At 46.3% G+C, this 21,510-nt stretch overlaps 1 protein-coding gene across 16 annotated transcripts in view; it reads left to right on the top strand.

Annotated features, from left to right (window-relative positions):
* Positions 1-21,510, top strand: part of KANK1 (KN motif and ankyrin repeat domains 1) — a 233,037-nt gene that overhangs the window by 165,653 nt on the left and 45,874 nt on the right. For 13 of the 16 annotated variants that reach the window (XR_010407627.1, XR_010407628.1, XM_045882196.3 and 10 more), the window contains one exon: positions 4,814-7,474. Coding sequence is in view for 14 of the 16 variants with exons in the window: in XM_045882196.3 (XP_045738152.1) it covers positions 4,814-7,474 (2,661 nt within the window). In the remaining 2 variants the exon portion in view is untranslated. Of the gene's footprint in view, positions 1-2,068; positions 2,651-2,698; positions 2,778-3,026; positions 3,160-4,813; positions 7,475-21,510 lie in introns of those variants that run through there. The other 3 variants (XM_045882198.3, XM_045882201.3, XM_064579205.1) reach the window with 3 other exon arrangements.

Here is a 21,510-nt window from a genome sequence, read left to right as displayed (position 1 = left end):
TAGAATTCAGTGTAGATCCAAGTAACAGAGACCCAACACGCAAAATAGCTTAACAAAAGAGAAGTTTATCTTTCTTTTACATAGACGTATAGAGGTGGCTTTCCAGGTGTAGTATGATAGCTCTGATCCGCAGAGGCCTTAGAGACTCAGGATTTTTCTAGCACATTGTTCTTCCATCCCTATGTGTGAACTCACGGTCCAATAAAGCAGCTAGTGTTCCAGTCATCACATCTGCATTCCAGGCAGCAGGATGGGGGAAGTGACAAAGAAGAAAGGAGGCCAGAGAACTATTCCTGTGTCTTCAAAAGGGAGGTTCCGGGGGGTTGCTTTATGACGTTTCTGCATATGGCCATACTAACAGTAAAAGAGGCCAGAGAAATGTAGTCTTTATATGTGCCCAACTAAACCAGGAGTCCTGTTAGTTTCAAAGATGGGATAACACATACTGAGGAACATCTGGCTGTCTTTGCCATGGCTGCCCTGTTCATCCCCCTCCTAAAAGAACTTTCTTGGAGTTTATTTCAATACATTTTCTCTTGCTTCCCAGTAACTTCTTATAATCTTGTAAATATTTTTTATGAGATAAGTAGCTATGTGTTGTAAAAATGTATAAGATATAAGGAACAACATAAAAACCATCCATGATTCTACAATCTAAAGATAACCACTGAAACAGCTTCTTGTAAGAATTGTCTTTAACACTAATACAGAGCAAGCAACTTCTGCCTACAGAATATTAAGATGTTCTTAAAAATTCATTATATACTACTGTATGTTCAGTTATTCCTTCGGGATACATGTTTAAACATCTCCATAGTTCCACACATCTTATTAAATGATGTGTATGATTGGGAAGGGGGGTAGTGAAGGAAATTTTAAAAATTAAATTTGTTGCTCTTAAGATACGTAATCAAGCACAGAGAGAAAACCTACACATTTGGAGAAGTTGGGAAATCAATCAGGGCCTTATAAATGCCATATTTGTGTTCCGTTTGTGAAGGTACACCAGAAAGCAGGAGGTAAAAAAATGACACTGGGTGTCTTTCTTTAGTTGTAGAACATACAGTGGACAGTTGATTGTAAAAATGACACCTTGAGAAACACAGGTTGCTTTTTTAGGTGCTGGGGGATGAAATTTGGATGACAGCTTCTTAGGATAGTCTGATTTAAGCAGTATTAGGAAATCATCAAGCCTAACATGGTTAAATTCTAACCTTTCCTGAGTCCCAGATTGAGAAGTCCAGGGTTCATTTGGGGGATAATTCAGCATGACCTATGCGTTTTGTGAACTTGAGAAATAGCTAAAGATGGGCCGGCCAGTTAAGTTTCACTGAAAAATGTGATGTGCTTTGGGGCACCTGGGTGGCTCAGTTGGTTAAGTGTCTGCCTTCGGCTCAGATCATGATCCCGGGGTCCTGGGATCGAGCCCCACGTCGGGCTCCCTGCTCGGCGGGGAGCCTGCTTCTCCCCCTCCCTCTGCCTGCTGCATCCCTGCTTGTGCTGGCTCTCTCTCTCTCTGTCAAATAAATAAATAAAATCTTTTTTTTTTTTTAAAGATTTTATTTATTTATTTGACAGAGAGCGAGAAAGCGCGAGAGAGGGAACACAAGCAGGGGGAGTGGGAGAAGGAGAAGCAGGCTTCCTGCAGAGCAGGGAGCCCGATGTGGGACTCGATCCCAGGACGCTGGGATCATGACCTGAGCCGAAGGCAGACACTTAATGACTGAGCCACCCAGGCGCCCAAATAAATAAAATCTTAAAAAAAAAAATGTGATGTGCTTTGTTGCATTCTAAATCCTGACATCAAATCAGTGCTGTTTTTTTTTTTTTTAAAAAAAAGCATGTTGAAGGGAAATAGATAAAAATTAACCTTTTCTACTGAAAATGGGTAAAATAACTCTGTTAAGAAATACACAGAAAAATTCTGGAGTTACACCAAAATATTAATAGGGCCCCTAAGCGGTGAGAGCCGAGGGACTTTTTTCCTTCTTTAAATGGCCTGGAGGTGATTTTTTTTTTTTTTTTTTTTTTTTAACATAAGCCATGGACTACTTTTGTAACTGGAAAACGGTGGGGCTTTTTAAAGAACTTTTCATCAAGGGCAAAGGCTGAGATTCATACTGTGGTCAAGGGATAACTGCTTGTGGCTGGTGAGGAGCCAAGGGCTGAGAAGGGTTCCCGCAGGGCCCTGACCAGCCGGGACTGCCGCGCGCTTGGAGAACCTGCTGGGGACAGTGGTGCCTGTTGTGCGCGGAACGTCCTCCGGTGACCAGGGCCGCGGCTGCCTGGCGTCGGCAGGAGCACCCAAACTCGCCCTCGGAAGCGGCTCGTACCGCAGACGCACAGCCTGTGTGTGATGTTGGAATCGCCCGCGGTGTTTGCACGCCTGGCCACGCTGGCCTGAAGGACACGCATTTTCACGAGATCCCGCGCTCCTGGGTTCATTAAGAAAGCAGGCAGTGCCGAGCAGCTGAGTGGGCTGGGGGTGGTGTCGCCGGAGCCGGAGGGAGACTTCATTGGTGCGACCCGGGCCTATGGTGTTGCGCGTGGCCCGGCGGAGTGTGCACGAATGTTGAGCCTCCTTTCCTTACCCGGTGAAGACCGACGGAGGGCGTCCGAGGCAGCGCCGGGGCGAAGTGCGAGGCAGCTGGTGAGCTGGGCAGCCGGGCGGGCGCCCCGGGGGTGGGGGTGCGGCGGGCGCGGAGCAGGGAGCAGGCCGGCTGTGCGGCTGGTGGCGATCGGGCCGGTGGGGAGCCCTCGGGGCGCCCGGGATGGGGGTGAGCTGCCGGCGCGGAGCGGAGCGCAGCGGGCGCCGGAGAGGGGGGATGAGCTGCCGGCGGGGAGCGGAGCGCAGCGGGCGCGCCCACCCCCCGGAAGGAGGGTGCGCGGCCTGCGGGTGATCAGGCGGGTGGAGAGCGCAGCGGGCGCCTGGGAGGAGGGTGAGCGGCCGGCAGGCAGCCCAGCGCAAGGCGGGGGGGGCGCGGGGAGGGCGCGGGGGCGGGGGCCTGGTCCCAGGGCTGAGCCCCCTGTGGCCTGGAGGAGCCACAGCCCAGTTTTAGAATCGGGGGGCTCCTGTCCGTCAGATCTGCCCGCTTTTACCTGACACCAGAGCGGGCAGCTTCTCTTTGCTTGTGGAATTTCAGACAGCACTGGAAACAGGTCGGGCTGCATATTTTGGGTGAGCGTGTTGTCCATGTGGAGTTAAAAAGGAAAGAAAGAGGGAAAGAAAGACGCAGTTCTGTTAGCATGAGCACAGGCTTCCTGGTGCCGGCTCATCATCAGCTCACCCTTACATGGGTGAGCAAGTGATTAAGGTTGAGCACTTCTTTCAAGTAGAATTCTCTTGCCATGTTTTAGAAGTGAAATCTGGTGCCTCATTTCCAACAGCGAGAACAGTTTAATATTGTTTTAAATCAGGGCACGGAGAATACACAACTCTGCTGCTCGGCAGTCTTTTTGTACTTTTCTTTCCAACATTTCGGAGGAAAGAGGGCAAATTGGAGGCGAAAGGTTTACTCAGAGCATTCACCCTATCAGGTGTAAATGCTCAGCAGGGTTTGGACTGGGAAGGGCAGGCAGGCAACCCACATTGCTGGAAGTACTTGACAACAGTCCGGTGGGTTTTTATACCCAGGATAGGAGTAGGGGTACAAATGGCTTGCATTTTCACTCATTGCTTTTGGGTATTTTCCATAGCTCAAAAAATACAGAGCTTGTTATTACGACTTTAGGAAAACACATTACTTAATCCTACAATTTAAACAAACAAAAACGGCCTTGCTTTTCCATTTGAAATGCACAGCTCAGGTCAGCAGCAAGGTCTGTGCCTTGAAAAAGTTCTTGCGTTTCCTTTTCTAAATGTTTGGTTTAGCCAGAAGTAGCATTTACTGAATGCCGCAGGATCCAGGGCTTGGAGTATAGGTTTGCTTTTATTTTCATTCTCTTTTGCATCTGTTTGCATATGGTAAAACACAACATGGGGTATTCTTAGGATATGGGATGTTTTGTCCAAAAGAAGTCAAAGAGGAGAAAAACGTTTTCTCTAGTTGGGGCAGGCTTTTGGTGATGGTGGTGGTTTTAAACGGGAAGACACGAAATAGAGTTGAAGTCTGTTCTCCAACTGTGTTCCTACCCATGCTGCCGGAGTTCATCACTCATCGGCCCCTGGGTCCTGGCTCTCTCAGCAAGGAAGGGGTCAAGGCAAATTGTGATCTTGGGGAGGGTTGTCAGGCACCAGGGTGCCCTTGGCCGCTGTTTAGAAAGGCTGCAAAGTCTGCAGAAGAGTGACTGCTGTAAGAACTCCCACCCCGGGCTTCCTGCATCTCTGCTGATTTGGTCCGTTATTCTGACTTTTCACTTTTGGTGCCTCAGCGTTCACTTTATAAAATAGGAGTCTTAAGGACTGCTCTCTAGACTTCAGTGGACTAGAGACCACAAAAGAAATGATCACCTCGAAATGCGTTCACGTCTTTTCAGTACGTTCTTTTCAAAAATAAAGTGTTTAGTGAGGACTTAATATACGCTTGGCTCTTTAAAAACCACTGTCTCATTACATTCTTATAACAACCTTATGAGGTAAATACGTGTATTTCCATTTTTACTCAGGGAGAAACTGAAGTTCCAAAGGGTTTATTAACTTACTCACCCAGCTGTTAAGTTGTAGATCCAGGATTAGAACAGAAAGAAGGCTGTCAACTCTTAAATCATACTAGTTGGCCACACTGCACCATACACAAATGCTAGTTTTTGTTTTTGTTTTTTTATCACCAAGTGTATTCCATAGCTTTATAATATTGTCTTCTCGCTCTCCTAGGAAAAGCAGAGGGTGTTCTGAATGGAGATCATGACAAGGAACAGAAAGACCCTTATTTTGTGGAGACCCCCTACGGTTATCAGCTAGACTTAGACTTCCTCAAGTACGTGGATGACATACAGAAAGGAAACACCATCAAGAAACTGAACATCCAGAAGAGGCGGAAGCCATCGGTGCCGTGCCCAGACGGCAGGGCGGCGCCCGGCCAGCAAGGTGTATGGACTTCCACAGAATCCCTGTCCTCCTCCAACAGTGATGACAACAAGCAGTGCCCCCACTTCCTCCTCGCCAGAAGCCAAGTGACATCGACGCCAATCCCAAGGCCCCCTGCCCCTCTGGAGGCCTCGCCCACTTTTCTTACCATCCCGGAGAGCCGAGAGCTGCCACCACCCTCACCACAGCTCCCGAAGCACAACCTTCATGTCACCAAGACGCTGATGGAGACCCGGAGAAGACTGGAACAGGAGAGAGTCGCCATGCAGGTGGCACCGGGTGAGTTCCGACGGCCCAGGCTGGCCAGTTTTGGAGGCATGGGCTCCACGAGCTCGCTCGCCTCCTTTATGGGTTCTGGAAACCACAATCCCGCCGTGCACCCACTTCAGAACGGGTACCAAGGCAACGGGGATTACAGTGGCTATGCCCCGGCTCCTGCCACCACTTCGTCCATGGGGAGCTCCATGCGCCACAGCCCCCTGAGCTCCGGGATCTCCACTCCAGTGACCAACGTGAGCCCCATGCACCTGCAGCACATCCGCGAGCAGATGGCTATCGCCCTGAAACGCCTGAAGGAGCTCGAGGAGCAGGTGCGAACCATCCCCGTGCTCCAGGTAAAGATCTCAGTCTTGCAGGAGGAGAAAAGACAGTTGGCCTCGCAGCTGAAAAACCAGAGAGCCACAGCCCAGAACGACATCGGGGGCATGAGGAAGCGGTCCTACAGCGCTGGGAACGCATCCCAGCTGGAAGAGCTCTCCGGGGCCCGGCGAGGCGGCGGGGAATTGTACATCGACTACGAGGAGGAGGAGATGAGGAGCGTAGAGCAGAGCACGCAGAGCATCAGGGAGTTCCGGCAGCTCGCAGCGGACATGCGGGCCCTGGAGCAGAAGATCCAGGACAGCAGCGGCGAGGCCTCCTCGGAGCTCCGGGAGAACGGGGAGTGCCGGTCCGTGGCCGTGGGTGCCAACGAGAACATGGACCACGTGGTCGTGTACCGCAGGGGCCCCGGGGCCTGTAGGGACGCCGCTGTGGGGACCGTCACTGAGACGAGGAGCTCTGGGGTCGGCGTGACGGAGGCCATGCTGGGACTGATGACGGAAGCTGACAAAGAAATCGAGCTGCAGCAGCAGACCATAGAAGCCCTGAAGGAAAAGATCTACCGCCTGGAAGTTCAACTGAAGGAAACCACGCATGACCGCGAGATGACCAAGCTCAAGCAAGAACTGCAGGCCGCTGGGTCGAGGAAGAAGGTGGACAAAGCCGTGACGGCCCAGCCGCCTGTCTGCAGCAAGATGGTGGAGGCCGTGGTGCCCACGAGAGACCAGATGGTGGGCCGCCACGTGGACGTGGCCGACACGGGCGTCGGGACCTCCGTGCACACGCGCAGCGTGGCGGTCTCCTGCCAGCCCGCGTGTGAGAGTAGAGCCGCGGGGCCTGAGCTGCCCCTGAACTGGTGGATTGTCAAGGAACGGGTGGAGATGCGTGACCAGTGTGCCGGGAGGTCCGTGGAGACGTGCGACAAGAGTGTGGGGGTGGAAATCAGTATCTGCGAAACAGGCAGCAACACGGAGGAGTCTGTGAACGACCTCTCGCTCCTCAAGACCAACCTGAATCTCAAAGAAGTGCGATCCATCGGCTGCGGGGATTGTTCTGTCGATGTGACCGTCTGCCCCCCGAAGGAGCGCGCGTCGCGGAGCGTGAACACGGAGGCTGTTAGCCAGGTCGAGGCCGCTGTCATGGCGGTGCCTCCGACCACCAGCCAGCACACCAGTATGGCTTGGGGACAGGTGGACCAGTCCACCAACACCGAGACGGCCACCCTCGTGGACTCCAGCACCAGCACCTCCCTCAGCACTTTGGACAAGCAGACCAGCACCCAGGCTGTGGAGATGCGGACCGTGGCCATCGGGGAAGGCCGTGTGAAGGATGTCAACTCCTCCGCCAAGATGCGGTCCATTGGCGTGGGAACGGTGCTGTCTGGCAGCTCTGGCTTTGACAGGCCTTCGGCTGTGAAGACCAAAGAGTCAGGCGTGGGGCAGATAAATATTCACGACAACTATCTGGTTGGTCTCAAAATGAGGACCATAGCTTGTGGTCCCCCGCAGCTGACTTTGGGGCTGGCAGCCAGCAGGAGGAGCGTAGGTGTTGGGGATGAGCCCGTTGGAGAGTTCACGGAGAGCCCCCAGCCCCAGGCTCCTTCTGGCACGATGACCGGCTTGGACCACTACATCGAGCGCGTCCAGAAGTTACTGGCAGAGCAGCAGGCTCTGCTGGCTGAGAACTACAGTGAACTGGCAGAAGCTTTTGGGGAGCCACACTCACAGATTGGCTCTCTGAACTCGCAGCTCATTAGCACCCTGTCCTCAATCAGCTCTGTCATGAAGTCTGCAAGCACGGAGGAGCTGAGGAACCCTGACTTCCCCAAAATGAGCCTGGGTAAAGTTACAGGTATGTGGCATTCCGAGGGAGCGGGGGATGAGGACAGATGGGGATAGTGCACTTGCAGGAGGTATGGATTTTTTTCACCTGCTAGAACCATTTTTTGAAACCCTGGAGGAAGCTTTAGAATGGTCATGGGTAGAATGAACACCAAGAATCAAAATTCATAAGGAGCTCTGCTGATTCCCGTCGTCTGGTGGTTTCACTGGCCTTGGGCTGATGGGAGCAGAAAAGCAAGCTTGGGTTGAGTGGCCTGGTGGCTGTCTTCTGGGGCTGTTGGTTTGCTGCCATGTCTTCTAGTTATGTACTTGCTCATTTTATACAAGACAGCCTGCAAAAGTCCCACAGTGTTTGTAACCCTACTTACCAGGACACGCTCAGTAAAAAGTACTGGCATGAAATGTTCTTCGTTAAAACTTTGACGGAGGGAGAGAGATTGTATTAGTTCATGTATTAATTCAGCAAACAACGGTTCTGTTCCTGCCCTTTTCCAAGCATAGGTATAGGCTTCTGTCCTCACGGTGCTTACTCTCCAGCTGAGGGCACAGTATGTCAGGACGTGACTCGTGCCATGAAGGAAGGAACTCCAGTTATAGGGAGAGTGAGCGGTGATGGGGTGGGGGCGATTGGAGATGGGGTGGTCCAGAAAGGCCTCTCTGATAAGGGCCCCTGGGGCCAGAGAAGGGAGTCTTTGCCACAGTTCATTTTGACAGGTGCTTAAGGTGTTCTTTCTCATCCTTTCCTCATTGGGATTCCTGCTCACCCCTGCTTTTCTTAAAAACGGAAACTAATTGAGAAATTACCCTGAAAGATTTTATGACATGTGATATTTCCCTGCAAGCCTCGTTAACGTGACTTCCCTTTCACGTGTCTCTAAGCTGTCATCGTGTACTTCTAGGACAGGGCTTTGTTCCTGACTCTCCCGCTCGCTCGAACCATCATGACCTAGAGAGAGAAAGTCACCCTTCTTTACACTTCATTTGTAAAATGGGGATTCGAAGGGCACCACCCATCCTATAAGGTGGTCATTGTGCTCACCGCTGGCTCACATTGAGCTCAGGATAGACCTTTCTTGTCACTGGTGATGTCGCTATAATGTATCCCGTGGGGCTTCTTTTGTTGACAAGCTAAACTATAGTTGAGGTTTGGGAAGCTACCAAAAACACACCCTCCACTCTGACCAAATGCTTTAGGTAAAATGAATGTAAATGCTTCACGTGATTTGATGAGTGCACACTGAATTTAATTAGATGTGAAAATGTGCAGTGTGGACTGAATCGTGAGTAAACCATTGACAAAAATTTTAAATTCTTTGTTTCTTTATAGGCAAAAGGGTAATGGTTAAAATAGACTGGAACTGAGTATTTTTCTATCTTCCCAAGTTTCCACTTCCAAACCTGAATTCTTATTAGTTTTTAGTAAGTGTGCTGTGGAACAGATAGTTTATTGTAGAAAACATGACAATGACAGCCGAGGGGTGGGGTTTGTGCCTTTTAGAATCAAGTCTAGTAAGTGTACAGAGGGGTCATTTTATTATTTTTTAAAAATATTTTATCTATTTATTTGACAGAGACATAGCGAGAGCAGGAACACAAGCAGGGGGAGTGGGAGAGGGAGCCCAACGCGGGGCTCGACCCCAGGACCCTGGGATCATGACCTGAGCCGAAGGCAGACGCCCAACGACTGAGCCACCCAGGCGCCCCCAGAGGGGTCATTTTAGAGTAAACAGGATAAAAATGACATGTGGACTCAAGCAAAGTCTTAAGTAACTCATCATATGTCTGCTTCCACTTCTTTTTAAAAATCATGAGGTCAGATGTGAAGTCAAAATAAAACTCTTAAATATCCCCAGACACAGATGGTACAGTGGGTCATCCATTATAAGAACATTTTCCTGCCAGCTTCCTCCCTCCACCCCAAACTGGGGTTTCTGTTTCACATTCCTGCCAAAAATATTTCGCTGTACCATGTGGTCATCTGCCTGACACCCTGAGCATCAGGAACCGGGAGAAGGTTTTGTCTGGCTGTGTAACAGTGCTTTGTGGTCCATTTCCAGCCACACCAACATTCCAGACATCACTGTTTATATCTGACCCTGCAAACGAACACCTAAATTAATCAGCTGAGATGGAGGAGACCTACAGCATTTGAACAGAAGTATAAATATATTTTTAAAGATTTTATTTATTTGAGAGAGAGCGAGTTTAGAGCATGAGTGGAGTGAGGGGCAGAGGGAGAAGCAGAACCCTGCTGAGCAGGGAGCCCAATGCAGGACTCAATCCCAGGACCTTGGGATCATGACCTGAGCCGAAGGCAGACGCTTAACCAACTGAGCCACCCAGGAGCCCCAGAAGTATAAATATTTTTAATAGCACTTACGTGGTCACGAAGGCAGCTCCCTCTCAGAGAACAATTTTAAAGTATTTCTGTAATTCGCATCACATTTGTATTCTAACGTCCTAATGCAGAAGGAGTTAGGTGAGGGCAGAGCATTAAACTTTCGTTACTTGGTGTTTGCTATATGGACTGAAAACCAAAGCAGCTTGATATGGTAGAGATTTTCAACACTTGGACGCTGTGAAGGGTGAAGATGTGTCCAAATGCACTGGGGCTTACTGCGGGCTCCGAACAATATAGAATATTATTCACACCCAGTCTAGAATACATTTCTGTACCAAAAGGCATGAACAGCATAGACATTTTCTCCCCCAACTGAAACGATGTGGAATTGGAGTTTGATGTCCCCAAAAGAGCATATAAACGATCACTTACAGTAACCTGGTACTTGATTTTAAAAAAACTAGGTTTGGGCTCTGAAGCCAGGCATTCTGGGTTCAGATTCTTTCTGTGCCCCTAGGACAAGTTGTCTTTGTTCCTTCCTGGGGTCGAAGGGAACGTTTAATGAGTCAGTGTGAGTAAAGCATTTGTAATAGTCTGCAGCCCAGAGCATAGATGCTCAGTAAATGCCGGCTGTCATTGCTGTCCCTGTTTTTGCTACTTCCAGAAATGGAAATGTAGATGCAGAACAAATTGCCACACAAAAATTGCACAAATGGTCTCTTGTTTTTAATCCAAATGTTTATCTTCATAATTCTGGCTGTCACTTTTTCCCCTCAATTACTAAGCCTCCCCAACTAACAGTTTTATCAAAATAAGGAAAGATGTCAGTAAAAAATGGAAAGCACAAAATAAGTAGAATAAATTTTCAGTTCTGAGTCATTCAGAGTCTGTATAAAAGCTACAAACAAAGCCTAAATTGAATTATGTGTATTTGTGCCCAATCCAGAGACTTCTCAATTTTTCTAGGTTGGAGATATAAGAGCATGTCTTATTTAAAAAAAAAATTTTTTTTTTGAGTAGTCTCCATGCTTAGGGCACCTGCGTGGCTCAGTCAGTTAAGCCCCTGACTCTTGATCTCAGCTCAGGTCTGGCATGGAGCGTACTTAAAAAAAAAAAAAAAAAAAGGTTGAAAGCTTAACCGACTGAGCCACCCGGGCACCCTGAGAGCATCCCTTTTTCACAGGCAAAAGAGCATTCTTTTTTGTAGCACCATAATGCCTAACACCCCTACTCAATTTCTTAAAATAATAACTGGAATATGTGCTTGTAACAAATTAATGGTTCAGAAGAGCTTAAAATAAAGAGTGAAAGCCTCCCTCGTGCTCCCCTGGGGTAACCCCTTGTGTGTTTGGTGTGTACAAGTGTGTGTGTGTGTCTCTATATTTTAGAGATGTAAATTCTTTAACAAAAGTTGAATCCTACATATTCTGTGTATTTGTCACATAAAAGGTCACAAACGTTCTTCTGGGATTAAAGAGACCTTGTCATAATTTTGATGTAGCTGAAATTTGTTGATGACCAAAGATATTCTATACTTTTTTTTTTCTCAGTGTTCCTTTTTTTAGAATTTTAATTCCAGTATAGTTAACATACAGTGTTATATTAGTTTCAGGTGTACGATACATTGACTCAGCAGTTCTATACATTACTCAGGGCTCATTGTATTTTTAATTACCTTCACATATTTCAACACCCCCCCCCCCCCGCCACCTCCCTTCTGGTAACCATCAGCTTTCTATATTTAAGAGTCTGGTTTTTGTCTGTCCCTTGTTTTCTTTGTTCATTTGTCTCTTAAATTCCACGTGTGAGTAAAATCATACAGTATTTGTGTTTCTGTGACTGACTGATTTCCCTTAGCATTATACCCTCTAGATCCGTCCATGTTGTTGCAAATGGCAAGATTCTTTTTTATGGCTGGATAATATTCCAAAGTATATATATACCACGTCTTCTTTATCCATTCATCAGTTGAGTTGAACTTGGGCTGCTTCCATAATTTCGCTATTGTTGGTTATGCTGCAGTAAACATCAGGGTGCATATATCCATAAAACACTTTTTGATTCCTCGTGGTCTAAGTTTCCTGTACTTAATATTTTCTCTTATGGAATTACAAAGCCAAGAGGAAATAAGTTTCTGTTCTCACACAAACCTTAGGAAAAAATGTTTATTCTTCCTGTAAATCAGTCGGATTATTTTGATTTGAGGAGTGAGTTAATTTTTTTTTTTTTACTTTTTCCCTCTGGAGAGAGAAAATCGTAAATGAATGACTTGCACTTACAAATACTCCAAAACTATATACCTGTCTCTGAGCAAATATAAACAAAACTATCTATAACAGTGTAATTTAACTGCCTGCCACAATATGTAGGAAATTAATCTCTCATACTCAGAAGAATTGCTTTTTTTTTTTTTAATAGAAGAACTGCTTTTTAAATCAGCTTCCATATTTACACCCTTAGTTATCTTGGGTTTAATAAAAAAAAAAGTATGAACTTGAAGTCATTCCCATAACTGTGAAAGCAATTTTGTAGACAGAGATCTGAGCCAAAGCAAAATCAGGGAAATAAAGTCGTTATAGAAATACCATTTCTAGTGAGTTTTCTCTTAGCTCAAATAATATACCATTTACTTGTCTAAGGACTTAGAAGTTGTTTTCATCACAATTTTTTAAAATAAATGCTACAAGAACGTCATATAATCCGGACGAAATGCTTCTGAAGCCCTGCAGTGTATAATGGCCTGATGGAGGGGAGAGCCTGCTGACCCAGAAGTGGTTCAGGAACTTGCAGTATTGATTAAGAGAGGAAGAATCAGGGCTGCCATGTCCTCTTCTGTCATGAGAAGGCTGGATTCCATGTTTCTTGCTCGGACCCCTTTCAGCAGAATTATTCTCTAAAAGTTGCTCTTCACCAGGCTGCCCATCAGATTGAGCTGAGAAAGTATTTTTCTAAAATTCATGGGTTCTCTGCTGCCACCCACCACCACCACTGGTACCCAGGCCCTGTTTCAGGGGAATACTGTTGGAATAAACCGCCTTAGAGCAAGGCCTCTTAATCTGGGGGCCATTGCTTTATGAACAGTTTTATGTTAGGAAGTTTTGTGAAGAAATTGAAGACTTTTCATCAGATTCTCAAAAGAGGGGCGCCTGGGTGGCTCAGTCGGTTAAGCAGCTGCCTTCTGCTCAGGTCATGATCCCAGGGTCCTGGGATTGAGCCCCGTGTCAGGCTCCTGGATCAGCGGGGAGTCTGCTTCTCCCTCTGCCTGCCCCTCCCCCTTCTTGTGCACGTGCGCTCTCTCTCTCTCTGTCAAATAAATAAATAAAATCATAAAAAAATAAAGATTATCAAAAGAGATCGTGGACACTCAGAAAAATTGAAATTGCAGATCTGGGACATCTGTTACAAACCTTGGGGAAAAGGACCCCCGCCCAAAGGAAAATCTTTTATGAGTTTAAAATCTGTCCACCACTTTTGTGAACCTGTCCCTGGACACATGTTTGACAATCTTACTCTTTTAAACTGACGCTTCATTGTTTTAAATGGGTATTGACATGGCCGTGTAATCTCCGGAAAAAGATGCAAGTTTACTTTGACATATATTCTGAATCCTAAAGTATGCAGTTCATATCTGGCTAAAGCATACAGATTGGTAGTTTTTGAGAACTGAAGTGAGTTCTTGGATGTTCGGTCATTAAGGATGAAGTGAATTTGTTGATATTGGACAGTGGCCACAGCTGTTTATTCTTCCTCCAAGCAGCTAGTCGTTCATATCTCAGTAAAAATATTTTTCTTAAAGATTTGTTTATGAGAGAGAGAGAGAGAGAGCAGGAGCAGGGGGAGGAGCAGAGGGAGAGGGACAAGCAGACTCCATGCTGAGCGCCGAGCCCGATACAGGGCTCTATCTCAGGACCCTGAGATCATGACCTGAGCTGAAACCAAGAGTTAGACACTTAACGGACTGAGCCACCCAGGTGCCCCTCAGTAAAGATATTTACGGTCTGCTCTGTCCCCTTCTCTGTTCAGGTCAGTTGATAGCTATGCATTGACTGTGAACTCTGTGCAAAGTGTGGTACTGCAACAAAGATGTGACGTGGTCTATGCCTTGAAGAACTTGTATTCCAGCTGGACTAATCCAAGCCAAGACATGTATACCAGAAATATGAACGATAACCTATGGCAATATGTGTTAACCACCAAATGAGCAAATAGAAAGTACTCCAAGAGTTTAGCTGCAGTCAGGCCCTCTGAGATCAGGGGAGGAGATGAGGTCTTTAGCTGTTTCTGGAAATGCACCCGTGCTTAACCTAACTTTAGTTAATGCAGCCTGTCAGTGTGGCTTTTCTGGGTCAGGTCTTGGGATGGTTTGTAATTAAATGTGGGTGGGGTTGTGGTGAGGAGAATCTGATTCTTCATCCACCCTAGCATTTTAATTTCTAAGTACCCACTTTTAGATACATTCATGAAAGCTGTCTGGAATGTTCCCAGGAAAATATTAAAACGGCCCTAGAAATTATTAAACTGCAGCTCTGACCCTTGAAGCTCTCCAGTTCAAGTTGACTGTGTTGGTGGTCACAGGCATTGACCTTCAGGCAGAGTTCTGAATGTTGAGCCTTGAATCAGGATGGGATTGCCCTTTCTCCTCCATCAAAGATGCATACCTTCTCCCAGAAGCAATATGTACCAAAAAAGCAGGTGATCTTTCATGAATAATCTCTACTGTCTGTTCCTCAAACCAGTATGTGCACTGAAAAGGGTGAATTTATGCCCAAGCCCTTTTCTTTACGGAAAAACTACATGTATTGAGATCCCTTTGAATTCGTAGTTTTATTTGGGGAAAATACCAATGATTGCATGGCCTCCGTTATGATTCAGATATTTTAGGCCTACTTCTTGACAAACAAGCTACATGTTCTTTAAAAATCAGATCGGAATGTTTAGCTGAAATTTTGACAAAATACATGTTTAATAGCTGGCCACAGTGTTCATAGTTGTGTTTTCAGAAAGCACCTGGCATTATAAATAAAAGTATTGGTTGGCATAGCAGAAGAGTTGGGATATGTGAACAGAGTGATTTCTAAAATCCATTTTATTTTTTAAAATCGATTTTCTAACAAATGTAGGTACACAGTGGAATATACCAAGAACTAATACAGATTCTAGGTGGAGAAATGTCACAGAGGAAATTGGAGAGGGTGATCTTGTAAAAACAACAACAACAACAACAACAACAAAAAAGAAACACCCAGAAAACAAGCAAAAAACCTCCTCCAGCTCTGTTTTTCATTGAAGGCTTTTTAAATAAAATAGTTTGCTTTTTAACATTTCGGGGCGCCTGGGTGGCTCAGTCATTAAGCGTCTGCCTTCGGCTCAGGTCATGATCCCAGGGTCCTGGGATCGAGCCCCACATTGGGCTCTCCGCTCCACAGGAAGCCTGCTTCTCTCCCTCTCCCACTCCCCCTGCTTGTGTTCCCTCTCTCACTATGTCTCTCTCTGTCAAATAAATAAATAAAATCTTTAAAAAAACATTTCTAAATGTTGCATTCTAAACGGTTTAAAGTCAGGAACATACACAGAGTTTTCACTTTAATAAAGTAACTTATTTTTCATGATAGTTTGCCTTAGGTAGTTTAATTATCCGTATATTAAATGCTGTGTACTTTAGAATTAATGCTTTGAAGTGCTCTTATTTTCCAGAGCACTGAGATCTCTGTGACTCACTCTCTTTTATTTATCACTAATCTGGTCAACTTGTAAAATGAGGTTCATGCTTTATTGGCATTAATGGTCATTATAAGTTAAAGACCAAAGCACAGCTGCCCCCCTCCCCTGCTCTCGAGCTCCCGCGCAGTGCCTGTGGGAACCATTGCCACTTGGTGGGAGCTTTGAGCATCTAGGCCCAGAGTGCCGGAATTCTGCAGGTATTTTGTGGTTACTCCTGTGGTTTTGCCCACGTTGTTGGGGTAGCATTTACTGGTAGTCGTGGACTTACACCCTTAATGGTCCAGGCCTATTAACTAAACTCCAGTAATTACTAAAAATTCACATGGTGCCAGTCGATGCATTGAAACCAGAGGGAAGTCTAAACTCTTGTTTTCAGCAGTCAAGTTTGTTTTTATTAAGGAAGCTCTGGGCCCAACATGGGGCTCGAACTCACAGCCCTGAGATCAAGGTTTTGCATGCCCTACTGACTGAGCCATCCAGGTGCCCCTCAGCAGTCAAGTTTTATATCTGTTAAATAATTCCCTGGTTCTCAATCCTGGCTGCACATGAGAAAAGCTTGAGGAGCTTTTTAAAAGTACTAAAAGTTCATTGTATCTGAATTTTTAAAAGCCCCACCCCCAGGTTTGTTGGTTCTGAAGTGCAGCCAGGGTCAAGACCGTTGGATTTTGTTGTCCTCTTTATTTTGCTTTTCTGGGCTGCACCTTTTCCTGTGTTTCACTTGAACACAGCAGTCCTGGGCTGGTGCACATCTCATTCTCGGTGTGCCCTCTAACGACGATGGGTCCTTATCAAGTTCAGGCCATTGTTTTCGGGCCATCCGAGAGCAGCCAGAGTTTCAGCACCATCCAAAAAACATTTTCTGGCAATAGAGGTGACACATTACCTCTGGTTCCAGCGAATGAGGACTAGTTCAGCATTTAATGTCGTTCTTTGCCTTGCTAGTTAGTCTCCACAGAACCCTGGCGATTTTCCGTTGAATTACATAGGCACTTAGGGAAGGCTGTCCGTTCCCCAGCACGGCTCTCGGCACTGGAGAGGACCCAACCAAGAGCATAGCACGGAGGGACTCCAGGGGCTCGTGTTCTTACGGCGGAGACACCCATGAAGCCGAGAAAGCAGAGGGTGGGCATACTTTGGTCTGGACACTTAAGTGCTGCAGGACATGGAGGGAGGAAAGAGACCTCTGTGGACTAGCACCAGAGGAGGAGGGCTATAGAAGAAGTAGATTCGGGGCCAGCTTCGAAAAGAGTATAGTTCAAGTGCACGTACTGAAGTTTGCTGAAATTCCAGGCTGTAGAATGGTCTAGTAAAGAAGGACACAGGTGGGAGTGATGACGTCACATGAGCCCTGTGAACACATGGAGGGTGGGAAGGGTTGAGCAGTAGAACTCCCTCAGGTGGTCCATCATGAAGGACCCTCATGTGCCTGCTGGAGGGGTTGGCCCTGCATGGGAGAAGTTCTGAGAAGCCCTAGTTGACGCAACAGTGCTCTGATGAGGAACGGTGGCCTGGAGGGGGGGGCGGTGCGAGGTGGGCAGATTGTCTGCAAAGGAGGGCAGGGGCAGTGTGGATTTACTGAGTTGTTAGAAATGTTCGGTATCTTAATGAGGAAGGTGGTCACACAGGCGTATGCATTTACCAGAACTCACTGAACTCCACAATTGTGCATTTTCTTGTATATAAATTATACCTCAACTCATAAATACGTTTTGAAAGCTGTGTTCAAAAAGAAAAAAAAGAGGGGCGCCTGGGTGGCTCAGTCAGTTAAGCATCTGCCTTCGGCTCAGGTCATGATCCCAGGGTCTTGGTATTGAGCCCCGCATCGGGCTCCCTACTCAGTGGGGAGTCTGCTCTTCCCTCTGCCTGCCCCTCCCCTTGCTTGTGCTCTCTCAAGCTCGTTCGCTGTCTCTCAAATAAGTAAATGAAATCTTTTAAAAAAAGAAAAATTAGGGGCACCTGGGTGGCTCAGTTGGTTAAGCGTCTGCCTTCGGCTCAGGTCATGATCCCAGGGTCCTGGGATCAAGCCCCGCATTGGGCTCCCTGCGCTGCGGGAAGCCTGCTTCTCCCTCTCCCACTCCCTCTGCTTGTGTTCCCTCTCTCGCTGTCTCTCTGTCAAATAAATAAAATCTTTAAAAGAAAAAAGAAAAAAAAGAGAAATCTATGGATCCAAAGACTTAAAACCCAGAGCAACCAGTGGAAATCTGTGACAAAGATTCCTGTTCAGATATCTTACAGAAGTTTTTCTGAGAACATCGGAGAAATGTGAATACTGACCAAATATACACTAATCTTTTAAAAATTTTTAGGTTATTTTTAGCGCTATAATTATTTTTTAAGAGCTCTTTGAGGAATATATGCTAAAATCGTTATGGACGGAAGTGATAGACCCTCTAGGTTTTGCTTCCACACACCCCCATGTGAGTGGGTGGAGGAGTCTCGCTGGGGCCCAAGCTCTGATGGCTCTTGAAGCCCAGGATGGGCACGCAGGGATTCATTGTGCTGGTGTCTGCTGTTGTGTATGTCTCTGGTTGCAAAAATAATAAAAAAAAAATTGGGGTTATTTGCATTTTTAAAGTCCTCGCTGGTTCTTTTTTTTTTTTTTTATGTTATGTTAGTCACCATACATTACATCATTAGTTTTAGATGAAGTGTTCCATGATTCCTCGTTTGCGTATAACACCCAGTGCTCCATGCAGAACGTGCCCTCCTTAATACCCATCACCAGGCTAACCCATCCCCCCACCCTCTCCCCTCTAAAACCCTCAGTTTGTTTTTCAGAGTCCATCATCTCTCATGGTTCATCTCCCCCTCCGATTTCCCCCCTTTTATTTTTCCCTTTCTACTATCTTCTTTTTTTTTTTTTTTTAACATATAATGTATTATTTGTTTCAGAGACACAGGTCTGTGATTCATCAGTCTTACACAATTCACAGCGCTCACCGTAGCACATCCCCTCCCCAAAGTCTATGACCCAGCCACCCCATCCCTCCCACCCCCCATCCACTCCAGCAACCCTGTTTGTTTCCTGAGATTAAGAATTCCTCATATCGGGCGCCTGGGTGGCTCAGTTGGTTAAGCGACTGCCTTCGGCTCAGGTCATGATCCTGGAGTCCCGGGATCGAGTCCCGCATCGGGCTCCCTGCTCGGCGGGGAGCCTGCTTCTGCCTCTGACCCTCCCCCCTCTCATGTGCTCTCTCTCTCATTCTCTCTGTCTCAAATGAATAAATAAAATCTTTAAAAAAAAAAAATCTTTAAAAAAAAAAAGAATTCCTCATATCAGTGAGGTCATATGATACATGTCTTTCCCTGATTGACTTATTTCGCTCAGCATAACACCCTCCAGTTCCATACACGTCATTGCAAATGGCAAGATCTCATTCCTTTTGATGGCTGCATAATATTCCATTGTATATATATACCACTTCTTCTTTATCCATTGATCCGTCGATGGACATCTTGGCTCTTTCCACAGTTTGGCTATTGTGGACATTGCTGCTGTAAACATCGGGGTGCATGTGCCCCTTCGGATCCCTACATTTGTATATTTGGGGTAAATACCCAGTAGTGCAATTACCGGTTCGTAGGGTAGCTCTATTTTATTTAACCTCCATACTGTTTTCCAGAGTAGCTGCACCAGCTTGCATTCCCACCAACAGTGTAGGAGGGTTCCCCTTTCTCCGCATCCCCGCCAACATCTGTCGTTTCCTGACTTGTTAATTTTAGCCATTCTGACTGGTGAGTCCTCACTGGTTCTTGAATAGGAGCATACTTCGTGAAAGTGCTTCTCCAGGAAGAGTGTGCTGGCGCTTGGGGATCGGAGCGGCTGAGCCTTTGGGGAGGTCATCCCTCTAGCTCTGCCGTGCTGTTGGGGGGGTGGAGAAGGAAGAACGGAGGCCAATGCCCTGCTTTGTTTACTTTGCTTACAGTAAGTCAGAGGCTTCGTTTTTGCTGTTGGGGAAGCACATCCGGTCACAAGGGCACTGCATATCATCTGGAGGGCCACACCCAGTGTTGTGTGTGTTTGCTGGGGGAGGGAGGTGGATTTGTGGAGTCACCTGGGAGGCCCCTTGCCTGCAGAGCTAGAAGATGGACTTGTGCTGCTGGTTCACAGACAGAGTACTGCTCACACGGTTAGGAAATGTGGGTTCTGGTCCAGCTATGAAGTCACCAAACCTCCCTGGCTCAGAATTCTTAGCTTGGATACATGAGAATTAAAATTTAGGTGATCCCTAATGCCTCGCTGTGAACATTTTGCCTCCCTCCACTTTTTTTATTAGAGGGTCATTGTTTGACACCAGTACTTCCCCAAGTGGGCCACATGCATCAGAGTGTCTTGTGGACGGGTCAGTGGGGATGTCAGAGACGCCCACCACTGGGGCCCCATTGCAGATCCACAGCAGGTGCTTGGGAATCTGCATTTTAGCACATATCCCCAGACGGTTCACATGAACAGAGTTTGAAGAGAACAGTTACAGAATCTATCATGGTGGTGGTGGGTTTTTTTTTTCTAATTGCCTCAAAATACAATCAGTATTTAAATTTCTTTTCTTCTGAGGATCCAAGCAATTTCAGAGCTTTAAAAAAAAGAGAAGTCGGGTGCCTGGGTGGCTCAGTTGGTTAAGCGACTGCCTTCGGCTCAGGTCATGATCCTGGAGTCCCGGGATCGAGTCCCGCATCGGGCTCCCTGCTCAGCAGGGAGTCTGCTTCTCCCTCTGACCCTCCCCCCTCTCATGTGCTCTCTCTCTCCTCTCATCCTCTCTCTCAAATAAATAGATAAAATCTTTAAAAAAAAAAAAAAAGAGAAGTTGGGATCAAATCATTATCATCTGGCATTGCTGTGGGTAGATTTAAATTTATTTGGATTAGTAACTCATGTTTATAGTGCATAATTTAGGAAGTCAACACAATGAAGAAAAGAATTATAGCAACCTGTAATTCTTTAGCCTTAGAAAAGCAGTGTTAAATAGGTTTGTTGTGTATCCTTCCAGACTTTTTCTAATATGTATACATATAAATATAATTATTTGCCAAAATAGGTTTATTTTCTCCAAATGATTTAATAATGTATTTTTATTTTTATTTAAGATTTTTATTTATTTGACAGAGAGAGACACAGTGAGAGAGGGAACACAAGCAGGGGGAGGGGGAGAGGGAGAAGCAGGTTCCCCGCAGAGCAGGGAGCCCGACGCGGGCTCGATCCCAGGACCCTGGGATCATGACCTGAGCTGAAGGCAGACGCTCAACGACTGAGCCACCCAGGCGCCCCTAATAATGTATTTTTAAAACTCACGAACACACTATGCTTATCTTTCCGTGCTAAAAATGTCTACCTACATCAGCATTTTTAATGGCTGCATAGAATTCCTTTGCATAAATGCACCAGAGCTTATTTCACTAGTTTCTTATTGATGCACTGTGGTGTCTGCCTCTTCCCGCTGTTTGACTCATGGAAACAGTGAACATCCTTCTGTATCTTTTTGTACATCCTTTGGATAAAATTCCTAGAAACAAATTGCTAGTCAAAGAAATTTCTTATTTTTCTGATACTCACTCTAAAAAATGGCAAATACAGAGAAAAGTTAAAATCTCCGTAGCTTCCAGATAACTTTTATATATTTTTCTAATAGGATCACATACGTAGAGTCTTATTACCTGCTTTTCTCGTTTAACCATACGTTGTAAACATCTTCCCTTGCCAGCCACGTTCAAGATACTGTGATACACCTAGATACAGTAATTATATGCAATGAATTGATAGGATTCTTCTGCTTGAGTCAGTGAACAGATACTAAGTACCTGAAAGACACAAAAGCAATCTGGTAGATGTGAGGAGAGAGAGTTGATTCGAACGGTTTGATGCCCTCAAGAGTCTTACAGACTAGAAGGGAGTCTTAGGCGGTCCCAGGTCCCTGTAAGAGGGTCTGAGAGCTGGGCTGTGGGAGTTAGGGAAAGAAAAGTCATGTTTAGTTAGGTCAGGGAAGGCT

Source organism: Mirounga angustirostris, unplaced genomic scaffold, assembly GCF_029215605.1.
Source record: "Mirounga angustirostris isolate CCGP_5_RB_7025 unplaced genomic scaffold, mMirAng1.0.hap1 SCAF_15, whole genome shotgun sequence".
NCBI classification, from domain to species: Eukaryota; Metazoa; Chordata; class Mammalia; order Carnivora; family Phocidae; genus Mirounga; species Mirounga angustirostris.
The sequence above is the reverse complement of the archived record's forward strand: the minus strand, read 5'-3'. Positions and strand labels throughout refer to the sequence as shown.